At 38.6% G+C, this 23,184-nt stretch overlaps 1 protein-coding gene across 9 annotated transcripts in view; it reads left to right on the forward strand.

Moving 5' to 3' along the window:
* PTPRM (protein tyrosine phosphatase receptor type M) overlaps positions 1 to 23,184 on the forward strand; it is an 827,815-nt gene that overhangs the window by 503,649 nt on the left and 300,982 nt on the right. For all 9 annotated transcript variants that reach the window (XM_037050333.1, XM_037050337.1, XM_037050335.1 and 6 more), the window contains exons 9-11: positions 442 to 551; positions 7,399 to 7,600; positions 10,371 to 10,473. In XM_037050333.1, coding sequence (XP_036906228.1) covers positions 442 to 551; positions 7,399 to 7,600; positions 10,371 to 10,473 — 415 coding nt within the window. The remainder of the gene's footprint in view (positions 1 to 441; positions 552 to 7,398; positions 7,601 to 10,370; positions 10,474 to 23,184) is intronic.

Below are 23,184 nucleotides of genomic sequence, written 5' to 3' on the forward strand. Positions count from 1 at the left end.
CATACTATGTAATGAGAAGTCTTCAGGACTAAAACCGAGCATTTTGATTGTTAAAAGTGTAAAATAATAGCTACCTGTATACAGCCATTATTTTCTAAAGTGGCTCTACCGATTTATGCTCCCACTAGCAATGTGTGGGAGTTCTCATTGCTCTACAGCCTTTTTTGTTTGTTTTTGAAGAATGAAAAAGTTTATTTAAAAGTTGATTGCTGAGTTTCATCTAATTGATTCAAACTTTAAAGAAAAATGAGAGAATTTTGTTTTTTATAGGAAAGTGTAGTCAAGATGGTTTTGAATTTTAGATTTGCAAAAGAAAATTGAGTGTATCTATGGATTATTAAAATCTTATGCTTCAATAAAGAGTTCAAATCTATCAAGTCTAGAAATACCTTGTTTTTGCTTTGTTCCTTAAACATGTATTGATTTCTTTTTCCCTTCCAGTGCCAGGTGCTGTTCCTACTGAATCTGTCCAAGGAAGCACCTTTGAAGAGAAGATATTTCTTCAGTGGCGAGAACCAATTCAAACATATGGTGTCATCACTTTATATGAGGTAGTTCATGCATTTGTTAGTCATTTAATTTTTGTTGTACTTTCTATGGCAGCTAGACTATCCAGTATTTAAAAATTCATAATAGCATCATGTTTTTTAAGAAGTTTAATACTTTGAACAGTTATAATGGTTATTGTATGGGAGAAAAAAATTTAAAATGAGGTTATGAATTATGTGTATTTTCAATATGCATATTTATAATGATTGAGATGTTTCCAGATTATATATTATACATAAAGATACAAGATAATATATTTTCAATCAACTTTATTAAAAACAATAAGTATTTTGAAGTATACATTGATTAGGAGGCAACCACAGAATCCTATTCTTGCTGAGCGAAAGTAGTTTACTACAGAATTATAGGAGAATGCTGATTATTCAATTAGCAAAGTCAGTAGATGTTGTCTTAGAAGTAACAATAGAATAATGTCTTTTGGTTTCTTAGTATTAGGAAAACATACGTTAGACATCTGTGACATAGTTTGTGTACTGAGGCATAGCAAATGGTTCAATGATAGATAACAAAGAAGAATTTGATGAATTGTTCAAGGAAGAAAATAATAGCAATAACGGGGTGACAGTCATCTTCACATCTGTATGAGCATCATTTTATGGGGCCTATTGTCATAGAAACAAGCAGGTGCATTTTTTTAAGCAAGCATTTATCTGAATGCAAATTCAACAAATTATATGTTGTTAGGTTTCTAAAACTCGCGACAGCTACGTCTATGGCATCTCTGCTTGAATACCTTTCAGAACTACTGACAAAAGCCCGAGCAGATTAGCTGTCAGACAGTAATCGCTGTTAACCCCATTTCCTGACCCTCCTAGCCTCACATTGATGTTGCCTCATACCTTTTGAAAATTGGTATTGAAATGCAAAAAAAATTGCTAATTGAAAGCTAAACAAAGTGAGGTAAGAGATAAAAGAGCTATCATGTTAAGTTATATATGCTTCATTGTAAAAGAATCAAGTGTTATGGAAATTCATGGCTTAAAAGAGTTAAGTTTTATAATTAAATCAGCCAAGTTCTTACTTTTTTCTCCATGAACAGAATCTTTTTGTTAACATTTTTGACCCATGACCATTTTTTGGTCTCAGTTTTGGGGATTCTTGCCATCATGAATAACAGGTTTGTTTTTTTTTTTAACCAAACAGGATACAGTCTTTGAAATCAAATGAAGTTCCAAGAAATAAATTCACCTCTCCAAGGGCAGTGTGTTGGTATCTAGACAGACAAAAAGTAGTATCCAGATTCTTTCTTTCTGATCCCACTGAAATATAGCTTTGTGTAATAAAGTAACTTTAATGTGGAAACAATAGGAATAATAATTCAAAAGAAGACCCCATTAATCTCTTTGCTTCAGCAGCCGGGATCTCCCAGTTGCACACTGATCTAAACGTTCCTACAATGCATTGACGGATGTGTGGAAGTGTCATCAATCAGAGTTTTCAAAATCAAATGTAGGCTAATAAAGCAGGTCGTCTCATTTTTCTAGACACCAAAGAGAAAATGTCAAATGTGTGTACCAGGCTTAAGTAATTAAATATAAGCTTTCTGACCACCAATTTTTTCTTTCCTTTTTGTCCATGTTTGTTAGAAATAGGAAGGAGAGAGTTCCAAGTTTCTCAAGGTAGGCCTTAGATGGGGTCTCAGGAGGGAGCTGTTCTTTAGGGAAGAAACACTGCTTGCTGTGATTCACCCAGCCTGTGTCATGGTCAGCAATAGACAGAGCTTCCTCCTGGAGCCAAGCACTGATGTTGAACCAGACTCGTCTCCCTCTCTGGATGGCTACAGCCTCCTGAGACAGACATCATGTTAAGGAAGTAGAACAGTGGCCCAAAGGGAAGCAGGGACCTTAGGAACAGTGTATTATGTCATAGAAACACATTTGACTACAGGGAAAAACTGAAAGGAGAGCTAAATGATCATAGTTTGAAAGAAGCTTAGCAATAAATAACACAGGTGTTTCTTTGGCAGGGAGCCCACTTAGTGTTTGAAGGGGAGAAGAAAAACAGATTGAATGGTATAGATGTTAAAAATGAATATGCTATAAACTTAGGTTATTCTCAAGTTCTCTCTTTACTTACCAACCATTAGTAAGTGGAAAATGCTAACACTGTCATTTTTGCCGGGAGTTATAGCAATTAACAGCATTAAAGCATTCTTCTGGCCGTATTCTTTGTCCTCTTCTTTACGTTCTTCTGACGTCCACCCTCAGCATCTCAAACTAGGCTTTCCTTTCCCTTTTCTTTGCCTTTCATCGAACCCCTCTCATACCTTACATCCTGCTCACCCACCTAATTTTATCAGTCATCTTCTAAAACCTTGACTGATAATTACATTCTTCCCCAATAGCTATCAAAATTTTTATTTTTATAAAATTATAAGTGTAATATTGCTCTCAGAAAGGATATTCAAAATAAAATATCATTGCTTCCCAATTTCACTTTTCAGAGGTAACTACTGTTAACAACTGTATGCTCTTGCAAAATTATACAAGGTAGAAATTATAGTGCAAGTTTTCATTTATAAGTATAGATGGATAAAATTTAATGAATGTTAGTAAACCAGCATTTCATTACAAAAATAATATGCTGTATAAGAACCCCACCTCACATCATACAAAAAGAAATGCCAAATAGATTCATGATCTAAACACAAAAATTAAACTGTAAGAAAACAGGGATGACATTTTTGTAATGCAGTCAAACCTTGAACCGCAGAGGGTTGAGGCACTAACCCCTACAGAGTCAGAAATCCACATGTAAATTTTGACTCTCCCAAAACTCAAGTCTTCCCTTGGTATCCACAGGGGGTTGGTTCTAGCACCGTTGTGGACACCAAAACCCTCAGATGCTCAAGCCCCTTATATAAAATGATGTAAAACAATGTATGCAGTTGGCCCTCTACATCTGTGGATTCACAATCTACCTCAGATCAAAATTACTGTTTTTAATCTTTGGTTGGTTGAATCCATGCATGAGGAACCTGGATATACAGTGGGCCAACTATATATTTATTGACAAAAACCCACATGTAAGAGAACCCAGGCAGCTCAAACCCATTACCAAGGTCAACTGTTTATCTTTCTATGTTTGACATAAAACCCATTAAGTCTTTTAAAAAGATTGACAAACTTGTTTACATAAGAATTTAAGCTTCTGAATAATGAAAGATAGCATGAAGAAAGTCTAAACACAAACAGAAGACTTGGGGAAATTATTTTCAACACTTAAAGCAGTCAACAAGCTGGTGGGTAGCACATATGGACTTGATGTAGGTTAATAAAAAAATGGAAAAAACACTCTATTAGAAAAAATAAAGAGTAAGAGGAGGAAACTCATAGGAAAAAGTCCAAATGGCACATAAGCACATGAAAATATATCTTCTCAACATTACTAATGATAGAGAAATGAAGTAAGTGTTACAGAAAGTTTAAGCTGTAAAGATCAAGCATTAGGCAGCGACTTGGGGAAATGTATGTCTGCATAAACTGTTGATGAGAGCGTAACATTTTGCAACCTCTTATATAGTATCTTATCAAAATTTGAACATTGCATATCAAGCTTATTTCTAGAAGTTTGCCAATCAGTAATACTCCCAAATGTGCAGGGGTATATATCCAACTGTTTTCATTATAATTCACTAAATTTACACAGCCCTTGGTTGACTAGGGAGAAAACTGCAAACTCCTGGTCATGGGAGGAATACCTCAACCAGTTTGTTTTTTAATGCGGTGTGTGTAAGGTGTAGGAAGAAGACAAAAGTACAGAAAGTACTGCCCTTTCCCACTAGAAGTAACAGTTCTAACAGCAACTAACTATAGAGAGAATGAAATTAGTGCCGAATGCAAATCAGTTTAACGTGTGAATAGAGTATACAGTGGATTGTTTACAGTGGAGTGTTTGCTTGGGCACAGAGTAAAGCAGAGTGTCTGTCTGGACTTGCTAGCTGAGTGGGGCACTGTCGGATCGGGAGTTGAAGAAAGGCACTTTGAGGTCCAGCGCATGGGTGACTGGGCTCAGTTAATCACTGTTGCCTGAGATAGGTAGTAACGTGGAAAGAAGTAGAGTTTAGAGGCCATGTTAAGAAGTTTCATTGTAGTATTCAAGGCCTTCTGTGATCTAATGCCAATTTATATTTATTACTGCAACTCCCATTATTCTTCTCCTGGAATTTAATAAGCATGTCAATGGGATTTTTTTCTTGAAAACCTTCAGAATTATCACGGCATCTTGCTTTTACTTATACAGCAGTACCCCCTTATCTACGAGGTGTACATTTCAAACCCCCGCAGTGGATGCCTGAAAGCATGGATAGCACGAAACCCTACATATACTGTGTTTTTTTCCTATACATCACACCTTTTCAAATAAAGGAAGCACCTTATGGCTTCTCTGACACACTTGATCACCAGTATCAATGCTCCTGCGCTGTGAGTGAGGGTGACTGGAACACAAACGCTGTGGTCCCTCAACAGTTGATCAGATAACTGGGATGGCCAAGCGACTGAGTGGTGGCTAAGTAGGGTGTGTGTACAGCGGGGAGACCCTGCAGGGAGGGGTGATTCATGTCCCCAGGTGGGATGAAGCAGGACAGTTTATATTTCATCTCGCTCCTTAGAACAGCATGCAATTTAAAACTTATGAATTGTTTATTTCTGGATTTTTCTATTTAATATTTTCAGACTATGCTTGACCCTGGGTAATGAAACTGCGGGAGAAAAACTCCTCTGTTACCTGCTCCCCACCAATATTCTTTAGCTTAGCACCCCTATCTGTTTCTTCTATAGAACTTGGTATTCTATAATTTAAAATTATTAATTTACTTATTATCTCTCTACCCATCTGCACTCACCCCAGATTCTTAGTTACCTGAGGGCAGGGCCCATGTCCACCTGTTGACCACAGCACTCCCAGAATGTGTGCTAAGTGAGTCAGTATGTGAACGGAGTGAGTGGATCTGCAGAAGCAAACAGGACAGAGATAACCCTATGGTGTTGCAGGCAGGCGAAAGTTAGTGAGCAAAAGCAGTCAGAAAAGCCCAGTGTGTGTTTGTAGCAGAGTAACCAGGACAGAAGGTAATATAATGTCATCATGTCAAGTATTCAGAAATAAGTTTGGGGAAGATGTAGGCAGTTCTTAAACACAAAGTTGGGGAGTCTGGACTTTGTCTGAAACACAAGTACATTTGTGTCTCATTAAAGTGTTTGACAAGGCAGTAAAATGAACAAGAAGATTAACCTAGCCCTGGTGGGCAGTGCTAGTGCTGATTTGAATTACACTGTCTCATAATTGTTGAATTGCTTCTCTCCTTCCCTCAGACTGTTACCTCCTCCGGGGCAGGTATCATGTCTGAATGGCTCACCATTTGAGACCCTAGCTCAGAGCACAGTGCCTGGGGCATAGGAAGCAGGCAGTTAATGAGTGAGTAAATGAACTGAGCACACAGCAGGACAGTACTCAAGTTCCAGCCACAGCAGCCGTGTGGTAGACGTGGTCTTGTCTCTTGACTCAGAGTAACCTTGTGAGGGAAACATGCCGGAGGGTTAACAGCAGATGCACAGCCCGGCTCTGAGAGTGCCAGTCATCGCAGGGATTGATATAGATAGCAAACGTTTCCTTGCCAAAGCTTAGTTGACTCAATCTAAATATTCTTTCAGAGAGGTCTCCTTAATTATAATGATACGGTATAAACAAAGAAGAAAGAACGTCAATTATCACTTCATATAATAACAGTGTTAGTGTTCTTGCACGTAAATTATATGTACGTTTGCCTATTTAAAAGCAAGGGAAGTGTTCAGTTTTCTAATTTAAAACTTTTGAATATTCCACATATAAAAATTATGTCATTACAATTGGTAGAAGTTAGTAATCACCTCTAAAATTGTATGCTCTTGAATAGTTGATGAACTGTTTATAGTGAAATTCTTTTAAAATTCATTTGAAAGGGCAAAAATGAAAGGCACCTACATCGTATTTATGTTCACACATTCCAGACCCCCCAGCATGCTTTGAACACCTGTCGTGTGGCAAATATCGGGAAAACTTCGGGAGTCTCACTGTTCAAAGTGGCAGCTCCTACTCACAGGTGGCAATTTAAATTTTAGTTAATTTAAATTATATTAAATTACATTTTAAGTTTTTCAGTCTCACTAGCCACATTCTGAGTGCCACAAAGCCACTTGTGGCTAGTGGCTACCATATTCAATAGTGCAGAACAGAACATATCCATCATGACAGAAAGTTCTGTTGGACAGCAATAGATAAAAGATGTAACTACGACTCAGCATGAGGACTAGTCATAGCATCAGGAACTACTGACACTGTCTAGGATTTATTTTTGGAGCAGATAAAAACGTTGGTCCACACTGGTAAAAACACTTAAAATATACTTGTTTCCAGGAGACAGTAATCTGTATAGCACTAAATCAAACTGTGGCCACTACATGAGAGACGAGGCCTTACCCTTGTCAGGTTCTTATCTGTTTGAGCCCATTGCATATTTTATTATTTTGTTTGAAACCAGCTGTAATGTGGTTTTCCAAAATGACATTTTGAAGACAAACAACTTCAAGGTATTAGCTTAAACCTGAACTCATCCTTTATGTTCTAATCTACTGGCTTTAAGTTCCTCTGTCTGTAAAAGTAATAACGCATAACAGTTTGGGCTGAGTTCCTGTGCCCCATCACTGGATCTAGGATTTGAAGAGTCTAAGTGAAGATGAGAGCTTATCATAAATCGAGTAACAGTGCAGTCATCAGAGGGGTTTATTGGATAAAGATGCAATCCCGAACTATCTGCTCCAGATACTTCATCACATTCTTATTCTCTTGCAGATCACCTACAAAGCAGTCAGTTCCTTTGACCCAGAAATAGACTTATCTAATCAAAGTGGAAGAGTCTCAAAACTGGGAAATGAAACCCACTTTCTGTTTTTTGGGCTGTATCCGGGGACAACGTACTCCTTTACCATCCGAGCCAGCACAGCTAAGGGGTTTGGACCTCCAGCAACAAATCAGTTCACCACCAAAATATCAGGTATTTCATCAGAGTTATGTCTTTTACCAGAAGTGGCATTTTGTACTTTTTTCCTTCCCATTGTCAGGTATGCAGAGCTCACCCAAATTTATACATTATATTCAGATGAATACATTCAGATGTCTGAATATCAGAATTATGGAATTAAATGAAATATTACAAATATTATAACTTGGGAGCTTAAGGCCCTTCCATATGAAGAAGTAGCCACTGTTTCAACCGTTTGTATTGGAGCACTTGGACATGGCAGAAGGTTCTGTTCTGCTCACTGTTATCCCCTTCACAGTCCTGATTACCAGAGCAACACTGTTGAAAAAATCTCTGTAATGATTCATAAATGATTGAGTGCACAACAGAAAGACAGCGTTGTATAGAGTTCAGTGCCAGAAGGATCAGCCAGCCTTCTTTGGGACCTTGACCACCAGTAGTTCCCTGTTCTAGAGAGAAAGGCAACTACAGAAGAGCTGCACCAGGCACTTACAGTCTCTAGCTTTTTGCTTGTACAGACTCAATTATACCATCCAATAAAAGATATAATTTGAGAAATATTTCTGGGCATATGCAACTGTGCAGAAAATTTCTTTGTGCTTAAGACTAGAGGAAATGGAGTTGCCATCTGCTATGGGATATGTAACAGCACTAAACACATTCCATGGACATTTTCTTTTTCCATTTTTCCCCCATGGGTATGAGTGGGGGAAGTATTTGAGTTTGGGCTTAATTGTTTTGGTTGGGGGTAGATGAGCAGAAGGCGGGTGAGGGAGGTAACTTAGTCAGGGGTAGCTATGTAATATTCAGACTGATTTCCTATATATTGTTCCTCATTCCTAGTTTTACAAGTTTTGTTGGAAATGAAGAAAAGGAGATAAAACTAAAGTAATGTAAGCGTTCTACTAGATTTTGAAGGAAGAAGGCTTGGAATTTTGTTTTTAAGCAATTATAACTTAAAGGAATTTTTTCATTGTATAAGATTTGACTTACGAGCATAAACTTGACTTGAAGTTTAATATCCACCTGATCCTTGATGTGAAGCATTAGGTTATAAGAACAATATGGAGAGTTGGCAAAAAGAAAGAAGTCCTTGGGAGGTTAGAAAAATGGCATAGGGTATAGATGAGTGATCTGAGAGACTCCTGGACTTGGATTCTGAAAATATGGGTTCTAGTTATAATTTTTTATGTACTGCCTCTCTGATTTTAATCAAGTGAATTTAATCGCCGATATGTATTAAGATGACAGTATCTGGTGCAAGGATTTATCATGGAGATTTAAAGAGGCAATGTGTATTAATGTCTACTCCTCCAAGCCCCCTTTTATTTGTAATTTTCCCCTATGATTACCATATTTCAAAAGATACTATCTTAAAGGATCTGTTTTTTCAGAAAAACTATTCATTTTTACTGTTTTTATTAAATAAAAATTCTGGTTGATATAGGCCTGAGCACTGTGAGCCCACCAAGTTTATGCAACTCTATCCAAAAGCAAAGATAGTTGACATTTTAATTAGCCTAAAGAGGCTCATTAAGAATAAATGTGTAATTTTTTTAGTTCAAAAAAATTGCAATTTATGGGCCTCTACTTTCTATGTTCATGGATCTCAGATAACTACTCTCTATACAAAATGTAATTCTGTATTATGAATTTGAGTTAATTTTTCATGGAACTGGAGTTAATTTTTAATGCTGAGAAAATCCAATAACTGGAGCTGAGATCTAGCTCATGTCTTTTACATAAAATCTTTTTATATATCAGAGTTTTAAAAACTATGTTCGTAGAAAGATCTCCAGTGTTCTCATCAGGTTCCTGTAACCTGTGGGTCATAAAGAGACCTTATGCCCTCTCACATCCCAGCTTTTATTAAGTGACTTCCCTTATCCACGGTGGTGATAGAATTACCCGAGAGCTCTGTTGTCTTCTCACAGTAAGAGTTAACAATCTAGAAAGCAAGTAATGCCATGAAATGGCCTTGGAAATAGGATTCACATTGGAAAACTAACATTTATAGAATTGTATTTTCTGGGCTCACTTTATATATTGTTTTGAATTTTTATAATAGCCATAGAGGATAATTTCTCCTATTTTAAAGGTGAGTGAACTAAAGTTCCTCAAATAATGTGCTGAAGCTCTTATGCTGCTTAAAACACAGCACAACAAAAAGTCAAACCCATAAATTTCTTATTTCAGTTCCCATATCTTTCCCACTTCGTGCTTTTCATGCCAGCCCACCAGTGATCACTAATTTCAACCAGCCCCTCTGGCTCCTACCATCCCCCTCAAATCCGCTGACAGATCTTTGCTACACACACACACACACACACACACACACACACATTGACCTAGATGGAAGAACTGTAAAGTTCAGTTTTATGATCCCACTAATTATTTCTTAAATATAGCTTTAAAGTCTGTTTTTGAAGAAAAGAACACAAATTATAAGTGTACAACTCAATAGATTTTCACAAGCTCACTACAGCAAGAATCCAAACAAAAACTCCAAAAACAGAATATTACTAACACCTCACAAGATTTGCTCCTGCTCTCTCCCAACTTTGATCTTTGAGATCAAAGAAGACAGCATATACTAGTTTTAGCAGTTGTCCCTGATATTTTGTGTAGGGTATGTACACAAAGGCTGCTCATGCTCGGGTGACATCTGCAATTTAATTGAAGTGCACTGTGTTCCTAATGTTCTTTATAAAAGAAAGTAGACAGAAAACTGAAACGATAAACCGGAAATAATGAGTCTCCAATCTTTTGCATTTTCCCCCAGCACCCTCTATGCCGATTTATGAACTCGAGACCCCTTTGAATCAAACTGACAATACAGTGACAGTCATGTTGAAGCCTGCACACAGCCGAGGCGCGCCTGTCAGGTACTGAGCAGAGAAGGGGTGGGCTGGCTCTCCAGAGATGAAAACTAAAATCAAATTGGTTAATTTCTCGACTGTGTTTTCTAGGGATTTGCTACAAACCTCAGTCAGCATGTAAATCCATATCTTTATTAATTCTAATTAAAAGAAATGATTAAGCAAAAGGGAAGTGCTTTGATGTGGTTTGATCAAGTATTGTGTAGAGTTTGATTCTGAATGTAAGCGGGTTGATCTTTGAAGGTAAGGAGCAAAAGCCCCAGGGTGTGAGAGGTAGCTTTACTTCTCCAAGGCAATCACCTGCTGCAGTTTAGTTGCCCAAGGGCACCTGACGTTTTTATCCTGAGTTCTCTTTTTTAAGTGGACCTTGTGCTCATTTGTTTACGTGCCTTGGGTTTAAATCTGGTTAATGTTCATAAATTGCCTAATTTCTCAGTTGAATATGTGGTGCATATTTTTTAAAAAAGAAGTAGACTAGTGATTTTCAACTGCTGTGCCACAAAAATTTTTAGAGCTTGCAGTATATGACTATTATTTAGTCAGGGCCACTGACCTCTTTTCCTTTAGATTGTCAAATTTTAAAAAATGACAACAGCCAACACAAGAGTAGCCATCATAGTGTGAATGAATCAAAATTATACCTATTTCTTGTCAGATTGGCAAAAATATATAATTTCTCAATGTGCCATAGAATTTTAGTAATTAGTTTATGAGTACCACAGATGAAAAAGGTTGAAAATCGCTGCAATACAGAAATGGAAAGAACATTGTGAAGTCTTTATTTGAACAGATTTAAGTTTACTGCCAGCATGTAGGTCTCATTTCTTATTCTGTGATGATTTATATAGCTAAGAAAATTACAAAGTGTAACTTTTATAGTGAATGAATAAAATAAATTTATTCTTCCTAGGAAGCAGCAAAGGAATGCCTGAATAACTCTTGAATATGAACTTGTCATAAGCTCATTAATCTGTATAAACCAAAGTTCTACTTGTTTCAGAGAAACTTAGATATTGTGCGCCATCAGAATTGGCTTCATTCAAAATAATATATTACTTTCAATAACATACTCAAAGGAAACATTTACACTCACAATTAAGGCTATATAGGGTTTGTTTCCATATTTCTTTTGTAGATTTTTGTTTCATTAACCTTTTGAGCCCTGGCTCTTGTTTAATCACGTTTTCACGACAGTGTCCTGTAGCACTCAGCTGGACTTCTGTATCTCTGATGAGATGGACACAAAATTTAGTCCACACAGTGAAAACAGAATGGCACTAGTTGACAGTGAAGTCAAATTAGGGTGGAATCACAGAAATTTATACCTGAAAAACCTACAAAATTACATGAAACAATTTTCTATTTGCTCTGTTGACTCCTCAACATGATCGCTCACGTAAAGAATTTAGGATTGCTGTTCATACGTGCAGTTTGTGAAAACACCATGAAATGTGTAAAAGCTCTGTTCCAGATTTCAGCTATTACTTCTGTTAGAAAAGCAGTGCTGCGAACACCACCCAGAACCCTGGACTGATGTGTGCTGTCAGGTGGCTGCACTGCTCCGAATGACACTCATCACACACAGGGCTGTTCGAGGCCCAAGTGTGCCCAGCCGCGGGTCGTCCTTTTCTCACTCCCCAAGGCTCAGTTATTATTAAATGAAAATTGAAGCTCTGACCATGGCCTTGGGAGAAAAACATCATTTTTTTTCTGGCCAGTTTAACAGTTGCCCAGACTCAGCAGTAATGGGCCATTATTAGGACAGGAGTTGGTTTTCTGCAGTAGAAGCACCAGGATGAATGAAAGGGCAGAGGTCGCTCAGTGTTCGGTGCCTCCACAGCGAAATCCTGGAGATGCTGAAGCCCTGACCGTTCCTCCAAGTAGCTAGTTATTCCCTATTCTACTTTATTCTTATATAAAATCATTTTACACATTTTTTCTCTTCTTGTTGCATTGTTTCTTCAAAGATTTTCTGTCCGTTCCCATCAACATCTTTGTTTAGATCATTCCAAGTCCAAGTTTTCCAGTAATATTCCTTTGGGCAATCCACATTAGCCCTCTTCCCAATCCTTCTTCCCTTGTCTTCTCAAACTGTCCCTTGCATTTCAAACTACTGTTCATATTTTCTATCACGGGTGTTGCTAACGCATGACTTTATTGTTTTTATTTAAACCTTTCTAGCTGTTTTCAGTGGCTTTGAAGGCCTACTAGTTCATTAATTATAGATATCCTCAGACTTCTGACTCTTATGTCTGTAAAAATGCAGATTCAGATGCTTGTCAGAGTGTCCAGACTACACATCATTCACCACAGGTCTTACATCATTTCATCAGGCCCAACTCTCTGCCTCGGCTAGGATTTCAGTTCAGGTTGTCACATCTGCTTTCACAATTCTCATAGTGCTCTACGTTTCAAGTTAGCACTGGTCCGCTTTGATGAAACATCATCTTGTTATTCGCTAAACATTCCTTGAATGTGACAGGGTCACTTTGCAATCTGCCTCTCTGTACTTTCACCCCTAAGGTTTGCATCTTGAAGTTAATAAATATCCTATGTATGTTCATTGTCTAAATCCATAATACTAGAATGAGTTTTATTTCTTGTGGGACACCATTCAGTAAGCACCACAGGGAATCCACTGTGAACACCACCTTTACTGGAAGGATGCTTGTCTTTTTTTTTTTTTAAGATTTTATTTATTTATTTTTAGAGAGGTAGGGAGGGAGAAAGAAAGGGAGAGAAACATCAATATGTGGTTTCCTCTTGCATTCCCCTTACTGGGGACCTGGCCCACAACCCAGCATGTGCCATAACTGGGAATCGAACTGATGACCATTTGCTTCACACACCAGCACTTAGTCCACTGAGCCATGCCAGCCAGGGCAAAGATGTTTATGTTAAATGCATAAATTTTATTGCACAAATTTGAGACAGTAAATTATTTCAATCTCATCTATCAATAGATTTTTTTTACAGAAAAGTAAATACAGGGTAGGGCAAAAGTAGGTTTACAGTCGTCTGTATGGAAAAAGACACGGGTTGTGATTATTACAGTAGCTTTAGTAACTCTGTGTTCCGTGTACTCACAACTGGGAACCTACTTTTGCAACCCTGTATTCTCTTCCATGAATTAGTGATTGTAGGACAACATAATGGGACCGATTATCCGTTGAGTATATGGAATGCCAATATATCTAGAAAGACTAGTTTGGTGGGGGGGAAATCCATAATACTCTCAAACTAAATAAGATGTGTGAAAATCTTCTATTTCATTTAGTGTTTAGAGAAATAAGAACGCTGATTAGGGAATCACAGAGACCTAAAATATAAAGCCATAATGCACATTAAAGCATTTGAATACATCTGGAATATTGCAAAATGCACATGTAATCAAACTGCAATACAAGAAAGCTTTTCCCAAATGATAAGATAAATGCTCGAAGAAAGAGTGGAAATGGAAGTGAACATCTGTTTGCTTTCTTGGATTCTTTTTTTTAACAGTTTTTTTGTGTTCAAAAATACTGGCATGTGATTTCCAAAACCCATTTTTTCAAATGATTTGATTTTTATTTAATACGTATTTGTTGGTGTTGAAAATGCAGTCGTACTTTATTTATGGGCTTCAGTAAGCAAGGTGGTTGGTTGTGTATTGATTCCACTACAAGCACTCAGCTTTGTTAATGCAGATTCTTGAAATCACACTAAACTCACAGTGTAAATGACTGTTGTCTTTTTATTGATCAACATGTCAGCTCTGTCACATAAAATTATTTAAATTCTAAGGTGGCCAGGGAGAACACAAATTTCATCATTCCAGCTGGTAAACTAGCACCTGGGACAGAATTTTAATGTATATTCATAGGATCAATTTTTTTAATAAGACAGATAAAAGCTTAATTTTATTCTACTCATTTAGAATCACATCTCTTCTCTCTCTTCTTTCCACTATTCATGACATGCAGAAACAGCATGGCAGTGAAAACCCTTGTAATTTGCTAGTAAAAGAGCAACTTTAAATAAAGAATGAGTTTTACACAAATTTTATCCAACAAAACTTCTCTCTGTGAATTTATTCTTGATGTACATATATTCTTTCTACTCTCTGCAACATCTCATTAATAATGTATTCTACTTTCTGTTCGTTTACGAGCTTGAGACTTAATCACATTTTTGAGCCTTAGGTAATGGTGTTTTCAAATGACTCTCATTTTAGATGTACCAACACTGTTGCTTTAATTTGTTCATAAATATTTTGTAGCTACATGTCTTCTTAATTAAAACTCAGTGCTTGAGTATGTTGATTAATTAAGCATTCTGGTATTTATTTCAGTGAAATGTTAAAAGATTAAGTTCTTTTTTTGATTTATTCATTTAGGAGACATTATTAAATGGGGCAAGCATCTAGTACAGTTGTCTGTCCCCGGGAATGGAAAGTGAGCAGCAATCACATCAACAAGCCAGACCTTAAAACCGATGGCTAAACACGCGAATGTAACCTTAATTTATGGTAGCCACTGTGTTGTTTTTCTAATAAAGGTAGCCCCAATTATTTTAATATTGTGCTTATATTGTCATTGGCAACCCATTATACTGTGGTTGTCCTTACAACCAAATGCTTGCTTCCTCAGTGGTTATATTTCAAAAACAGTTTCTGAATAATTTTTTGTAGCTGAGAATCAGGACAGCAAATAGGAACCTTACTACATTATGAATAGGGAAGAAATGAAGGCATAAGGAATGGAAGAAATATTTCACCTTTTGTAAGGTTGTGTTCTAGGTAAGTAAGATTTCAAATGAGATAAATATTTCCTATTATTTTTCCTCCAAGCAAAAATATTTCGTTCATGTAAAACACTTCTGATTTTAAAAAGACTTGTCTCCTATAATAAATTCAGTTTTATATACAAATCAAGAATTATTTTTATATAGTGGGTCCAGAATTTTATTAAATGAATTTTGCCTTGAATTCATTATTGTGATAGACTTTGAAAATGTCTGCTGTTTTAATTTACCCCTCTGTATCATTTTTTCCTTATTCTGCTTTGCCTCTTGTAGTTAACTAAGACAATGTCAGCACATATTAAAGCCTCATTATTAAATTCTAATACCTGATTTACTCAAAGTACTAGTCAAATATTTTTGTAACAAATTAGAAAATTAAGAATGTATTAAAGGATACTATTTTTTCTCATTATCAGGTTCTTTGTGCTTGGAAAAATCCAATACTGTGTTCTTAGAACAAGGTGAAGAACAAATTTTCATCCCACTGAGGATAAATAGACAGTAAAGAAATTGTATTTAGCCCTGGCTGGTGTGACTCAGTGGATTGAGTGCCAAGCCAGCCTGCAAAGCAAAGGGCTGCCTGTTCAATTCCCAGTCAGGGCACTTGCCTGGGTTGTGGGCCACGTCTCCAGTTGGAGGAGTATGAGAGGCAACCTCACATTGATGTTTTCTCCCTCCTTTCCCCTCTCTCTAAAAATAGATAAATAAAATTTTTTAAAAAGAAAAGAAACTTTATTTTCTCTAAGGTGATGTGTTGATCCTGGAGCTATATGGGAAGTAAAACTTTTTCTCCTTGTGGGCCATCAGCCTGCACTCATGTACCCACCTGGTTATCAGACAGCAGTTTTTGTTGGAAGGACTCAGCATGAGACTGGGAACCAAGGTGTCTGAAGTGTTGCACCTCAGAGGGGACAGTGAGATAAATCTTTTCAATGAAAGCACGGAAAGAAATCATTATTGTTAATGAAAGGTAGAGATAATCGTACATTTTGGTTTAAGAAGCTTCCTATATTAGAAATTATAATTGTTGGCATATGATTGAATATGTTTTGGAAGTTTGATGTTATTAAGTATGGACCAATTTTTTTTCTTAAATCGCCAACAGTCTTTAATATGGTCTACCACCTGTAAGTCCAAGGAAAAACATGTTCACTCCATCAACAACACCTTCTTCTGCTTCTTCTTCTTCCCATTCTCTTCTGCTTTGTGCAAGGAGCCTCTGATTATACCAACATTATAGGGTTCTTGTGGAGATTATATGAAGTCATATTTTTAAAAACACTTTAAACCAAGTGTTTCTTCTTGTGTAGCATTCTTCAGACCATGTCATTAGGTGGTTTGTGTTGTTTCTTTTCAAAGGACCAGCTCTGGTCCTCTAACTTTTCCCTTTTGTGTGCTTCATTTTATTATTTCATTCAAATCAAATATCATGAAAAATAAATTAATGATTTAAAAATTTTTATCAATAAAATCATACACAGAAATCCTGTAATTTCTGATATCTTCACTGCATTTCAATTTTTTATTGCATGTGGGTACATTTACTTATGCATTTCCAAGGTTTTAAGAACTGATGTTATAAGTAGGTGATGAACTTTCTCATACCTCAGTTCTGTAAAACATTCTTTGAAAAACTTAGTTGTAGACCTCTGGTAAAGATGGCGGTATAGATAAACATAGCACTTGCATCCTCCCACAACCTTATCAAAATACAGCTGAACTACAGAACAACCATCATTCAGAACCTCCTAAAATCTGGTTGTGTGGAAGTCCTACAACTAGGGAATTACAATAATAAAAAGGAAGCCACGTTGACACTCAGTAGGAGGGGCAGAGACACAGAATGGGCTGGTGTCACACCTAAGGGTGTCAGATGAAAATCAGGATGGATATCACTGCTGGAGAGGTCCCCCTAAGGATCAAGGGGCCTCCACACATGGGGCCCCCATGCCCAGGGTTCCAGTGTTGGGAAGAAAAGTCCCCATAACTTCTGGCTGTAAAAACCAGCAGGAATTGAAAATGAGTAAGATAGAGGATTTCTGGAGTCCCCAGGCAGTTCCTCTTAAAGGGCCCACATGTGAACTTACTCTGATTGACTTCTTCTGAGCTCCAGGACTAAGACAGCAGCTCCAAAGGTACCAAGGACACATGGGGAGGAACTGAATTGTCTAGCATTGGCAAGAGCTGGGGAGGCAGCTTTCACCTAGGCAGAAGTGCTGGCAGAGTCCCTTGTTCTTTTGCTGAATTCTCTCCCCACAGCAGGCAAGCACTGTATCTGAGTCTCCATCAACCTGGCTATCGTTGTTTATACCTCCCTGGTGATTTCCTGAAACCCCTCCCCACCAAACTTGCAGGCACACCCAAGGTGTTTCCAGTGGCTTTTCCTTCCTAAAGGCCTGTCTTGGCTCAAGCTTCAGTCTTTTTAAAAATTTCTCAGGGTATTTCCTAAAATCTTTCAGACAAACAGCATCTGGTCTCTGCATAACCCACACCTCCTGTCAGGTGGCCCCAGGCCCACCACTGGCAGTAGCCATCCTTGTTTTGCAGCTTGTCCTCTCTTGGACACCTTCAAGCCCAGCAGATATAGCAGTCATCTTCATATCTCTCTGTAGCTGGTGTCAGGTGGCCCCAGACAGGACACAGACAGTGGCTAACCTTGTACCTCCGGAGACCCAGGCCAGTGTACCTGGTGGACAGCTTCAGACCACACAAGATTACATCCTTCCCACCACCGTAAGCCACACACTCAGGGGCAGACTCAGTGAGCACCAAACCCCTCCCCAAGCAAGTCCTGCTCCAAGGGTCAAATCCAGCACAGCCAGTCCTCTGCTGTAGCTGTAGCCGGTACTCTCAGCTAATTGGTTTGGGGGTTAATCCCTCCTGGTGACAGCAACAGCAATCAAGGCTCAATAACAACAGGACAGTGTACACTGCCCACAGAGGGCTGCACCTGGAGCACCTAGCTCAGGTGACTGGTAAGGTTGCACCACTGGGCCTTACAGAACGCCTACTACACAAGGCCACTCTACCAAGTCCGGGAGACATGGCAGCTCAATGTAATGCATAGAAACAGACACAGGGAGACAGCCAAAATGCAGAGACAAAGACATCGGTCCCAAGTGAAATATATTAGAATCGATGTGTAATTTCCAGACCTAAACAGTATTCTCCTCTAAATTAATTAGAAACTCCTGAATCTATCAATAATTAATAACCAAGATTATTATGGCCCAAATTAAGAGAGAGTGTCAGGTGTCACGTGTAACCTTTTAGACAGGCAGAATCTCTATTTGGCATATTCTAAGGAGGAAACTAATTTAATATTGAAATAATTAAGTAACATAATTTGTGAATATAACTATTTTTTAATTGATTGATTTTATTTTTATTGTTGACACTAGTACAGATGTTCCCCATTTCCCCCCTCTTTTCCCACCTCCACCCTGCTCCCCGCCGCCCACCACCACACTGTTGTCTGTGTCCATGGGCAATGCATACATGTTCTTTAGCTAGTCTCTCCACCTCCTTTTATCCAGACTCTCCCACAGAATCTGGATAACTTTAAATCCAGAGTCTGGATTTGACCCTGTGGAGCAGGACTTGCTTGGGGAGGGGTTTGGTGTCACTGAGTCTGCCCCTGAGTGTGTGGCTTATAGTGGTGGTAGGGATGTAATCTTGTGTGGTCTGAAGCTGTCCACCATTTAACTTTAAATGGAGCCACATGAATAGGGACAGATCCTCCTTGAAGCTAAACTTTATTTCAAATTCCAGGTCTCTCAACCACTTGCTGTGTGAGCGATGACTGGTTTCCTTACATCTCTGAGCCTTAAGTTCCTCCTCTTTCCGAAGCAGGGATAATACCATATTATGTAATGAAGTTCCTGGGATTACATTTACTAGATGCTCAATAGGGTGTGAGCACTGTCTAAGCACTGAGGGTACAGAGGAGCTTGTTAAGGCAGTGAATAAGCCATTTCAAAGATTGTGGTAAAGGAAAATTGTAAGGAAGATCAGCACAGTAGCGCAGTGCAGGATGGATCGGAGGGGGCAGGGCATGGGGCCAGGGGGGTAATGGAGCCACAGCCTGCAGGTTTCTTTCCTTTCTCTCATTTCCATTGGGCCCAGTCTAGATATAGCTAACTCTTAGGGCTTGAAGGGAAGGCTCTTATAAATTCCAAATGCTAATTTTCATTAGAAGCAGGATTTAGAGAAATCAAAACCATTTACTCTTTTTAGAAGACAAAAAGAGAATGTATTTACTAATCAAAGTGATTGACGATATTAACTGTTTAAAGTACTGTTAAAGTGAATACTAGAACACTAGAAATTGAAAATCTACTTATCAATCTCTCTGATAACTTATTTGAAATCACAAATTATATGAGTATTTGCAGTAAATATGTGGCACTAGTAGTCCCTTTTGCTCAAAAGAACCATCTGGACCTTTCTCTTTCTGTTTCTCTCTACCTTCCTTTTCCTGCGTTACCCTCGCCACTTTGCCTGGATCCTGTGCCAGTCACTTTTGTCGTGACTATTGCATGTGTTGGGGTATGTGTGCAATGGCTATTGAGTGGATGTGGCAGGGTGTCGACTTGCTGAAGGCCAGAGTATGAACCCTCCTCCCAGCTCATTAAGGAATGCCACCAGTACACTCAGTGGATGTTTGTGGCTAATTCTTGACTGGGAACAGGGAAGAACCACATTTTCGGTCATACTATTTCTCATTCCTGCCATGCCCAAAGGAACCCATGCTTGTTGCTGAAAAGGTAGATGTCTGGAATTGGGACTACAGATTATGTGGGCGCCCTTGAGCGTCACTCACAGTAGTGGCCGTCCATTATGCACCACTGCCTCCCTAGAGGTCAAGCAGGTAGAGCTGTGCACTCCCACATCACACGGACCAGCAGCCCAGACACCACTCATCAGGAAGGGAGGTGGACGCAGGAGTTGATTTAATTTTCCATTGACAACAGAGGAAGTCACAGGCTGTCTCTTCCTCGCCCCCACACCGCCCACCCATCTCTGTAAATGTTAACAGTGGAATGATTTTAGAGCAGTTTCCATTTTAAACACAGAGCACCAAAAAGTTGCAAATGCCTTGAACTGAACAACATATTGCCTTATGACTCTCAAAGCTGCTCAGCCATTTTGTCTCAGGAACTGCTGGGTCTTCCCATTCACAATGATTGATTCCAGGGACTTCAAGGGATTAGTTTCTAGAGATGTTCCAAGCTAAGACTGATGCCTTTGGGAGAGAGGATCTTGGGAATTTTGACAAAGACTAACTGATTTGACTATATAGATACCTCATTTCCCTTTTTTAAGGTGTTAAAATCACATGAATATACAAGAAAAGATTAAAAAGTCTAAGAGACTAATGAAATCACTTATGGGAAAGGTAGTGAAAGCTAACCTACTGTGCTGCTTAGAGGCACAACTGTTTAGTGCCAAAGAACAACTCAGAGAGCGTCTGACCACTTGCCTCAGGTTACACTGCTGCTTGATCCTGTTTAGGGTGGGGGGTAGTCATATAATGAGCTCTGTTTTATGTTGTTCTCTTCAGCAGAACATTTTCTCAATCAGCACTTACAAATATATTTGAGATGTATCCAAAAGGGTCCAGCCATGTAATATGAAAAACAAGACATTTATTGAAATAGGTACAGGAACATTATACATAGGACAATGCCTCAGTCCCCTTCAAAATAGGCACCTTGGGACCTCACACAGTTTTCTCGATTGTGATCAGCTGCTCTGTCATATTTTCCTGAATCTCATTGACTGTCTTACTGTTCCCTTTCAAAGGTGATTTTAGTTTCTGGAAAGGTCAGAAGTTGCAGAGCACCAAATTTGAGCTCTATGAGGGCTGAGTCGCCTGGGTGATTGGATGTTTTGCCAAAAAAACCTCTGCATAAGATTTGATGCATGAGCAGCGTATTGTTGTGATGAAGCTGCCAATCACTGGTTGCTCGTAGCTGCAGCCTTCTGAATCATCTGAATAGTTTCTGTGGAGGAATGTTCAAGCTTACTGCAAAATCTGATTCAGATTCATTACTCTACTCACTCATTCATTGCTTTTCATCACTCAGTCATTTCGAATACAATGGCCACACAGTACACATGCTCCTTCAATGGCAACTGCTACCCCCAATGACTAGTACAGCGAAGTCATTGTTGTTCATGCATGCATATTCCAGTCCACTCTCCTTGGCTGTCAGGTTACATCAGTGTCACACAAACCATTCTCCTTATATTAACAATGGCCGGACTTTTTCCAGACAGACCTCATCCAATGTAATTATTTTTTTATATAATTTTTATTTAATTCTTGTTCAAGTACAGGTTTCTGTCTTATATTCCCAACCCTGCCTGCCCCCCACCCCATGCTCCCAGCCTCCCTCCCCTTTCCACCCCCCACCCTTAGTTATTGTCCATGTGTCTTTTATACTTGTTCATGTGAGTCCATTCCCTTTTCCCCTATGATTCTCTCCCCTCTCCCCTCTGGGCCCTGACAGCCTGTTCCATATTTGAGTGTCATTGGTTGTATTTTGCTTGCTTGTTTGGTTTGTTTAGATTCCTGTTAATGGTGAGATCATATGATATTTGTCTTTCACCGCCTGGCTTATTTCGCTCAGCATAATGCTTTCCAGTTCCATCCATGATGTTGCAAAGGGTAGTAGTTCCTTCTTCCTTTCTGCAGCATAGAATTCCATTGTGTAAATGTACCATAGTTTTTTGATCCAGTCATTTACCGATGGGCATCTAGGCTGCTTCCAACTCTTGGCTATCGTAAATTGTGCTGCTATGAACATCGGGGTGCATAGGTTCTTTTGGATTGGTGTTTCAGGGTTCTTAGGATATACTCCCAAGAGTGGAATTGCTGGGTCAAAAGGTACGTTCATTTTTAGTTTTCTTAGAAAATTCCATACTGTTTTCCATAGTGGTTGTACCAGTCTGCAATCCCACCAACAGTGAACTAGAGTCCCCTTTTCCCCACAACCTCTCCAGCACTTGTTGTTTGTTTCTTTGTTTATGATAGCCAATCTGACTGGTGTTAAGTGGTATCTCATTGCGGTTTTAATTTGCATCTCTCTGATAGCTAGTGATATCGAGCATCTTTTCATGTGTCTCTGGATTCTCTGTATGTCCTCCTTGGAGAAATGTCTGTTCAAGTCCTCTGCCCATTTTTTGATTGGGTTGCTTGTCTTCTTTGAGTGGAGCCGAATGAGTTCTTTGTATATTTTGGAGATTAAACCCTTATCTGAGGTATCATTGGCAAATATGTTTTCCCAAGCTGTTGCTTCTCTTTGTATCTTGATACTGTTTTCCTTAGCCATGCAGAAGCTTTTAATTTTGATGAGATCCCATTTGTTTATTCTTTCCTTTATGTTCCTTGCTCTAGGGGACGTATCAGTAAAAATATTGCTGCGTGGAATATCTGAGATTTTCTTGCCAAGGCTCTCCTCTAGGGTTTTAATGGTTTCACGGCTTATATTTAAGTCTTTTATCCACCTTGAATTTATTTTGGTGTATGGTGTAAGTTGGTGCTCAAGTTTCATTTTTTTGCATGTAGCTGTCCAGTTCTCCCAACACCATTTGTTGAAAAGGCTGTCTTTACTCCATTTTATGTTATTGCCCCCTTTGTCGAATATTAATTGACTGTAGAGAGTTGGGTTTATTTCTGGGCTCTCTGTTCTATTCCATTGGTCTATGTGCCTGTTTTTGTGCCAGTACCAGGCTGTTTTGATTACAGTGGCCTTGTAATACAGTTTGATATCAGGTATTGTGATCCCTCCTACTTTGTTCTTCTTTCTCAAAATTGCAGCAGCTATTCGGGGTCTTTTCTGGTTCCATATAAATTTTTGAAGTGTTTGTTCTATGTCTGTGAAATACGCCATTGGTACTTTAATAGGTATTGCATTGAATCTGTAAATT

Source organism: Sturnira hondurensis, unplaced genomic scaffold (genome assembly GCF_014824575.4).
Source record: "Sturnira hondurensis isolate 20B ecotype Veracruz unplaced genomic scaffold, ASM1482457v3 Scaffold0006713, whole genome shotgun sequence".
NCBI lineage: Eukaryota > Metazoa > Chordata > Mammalia > Chiroptera > Phyllostomidae > Sturnira > Sturnira hondurensis.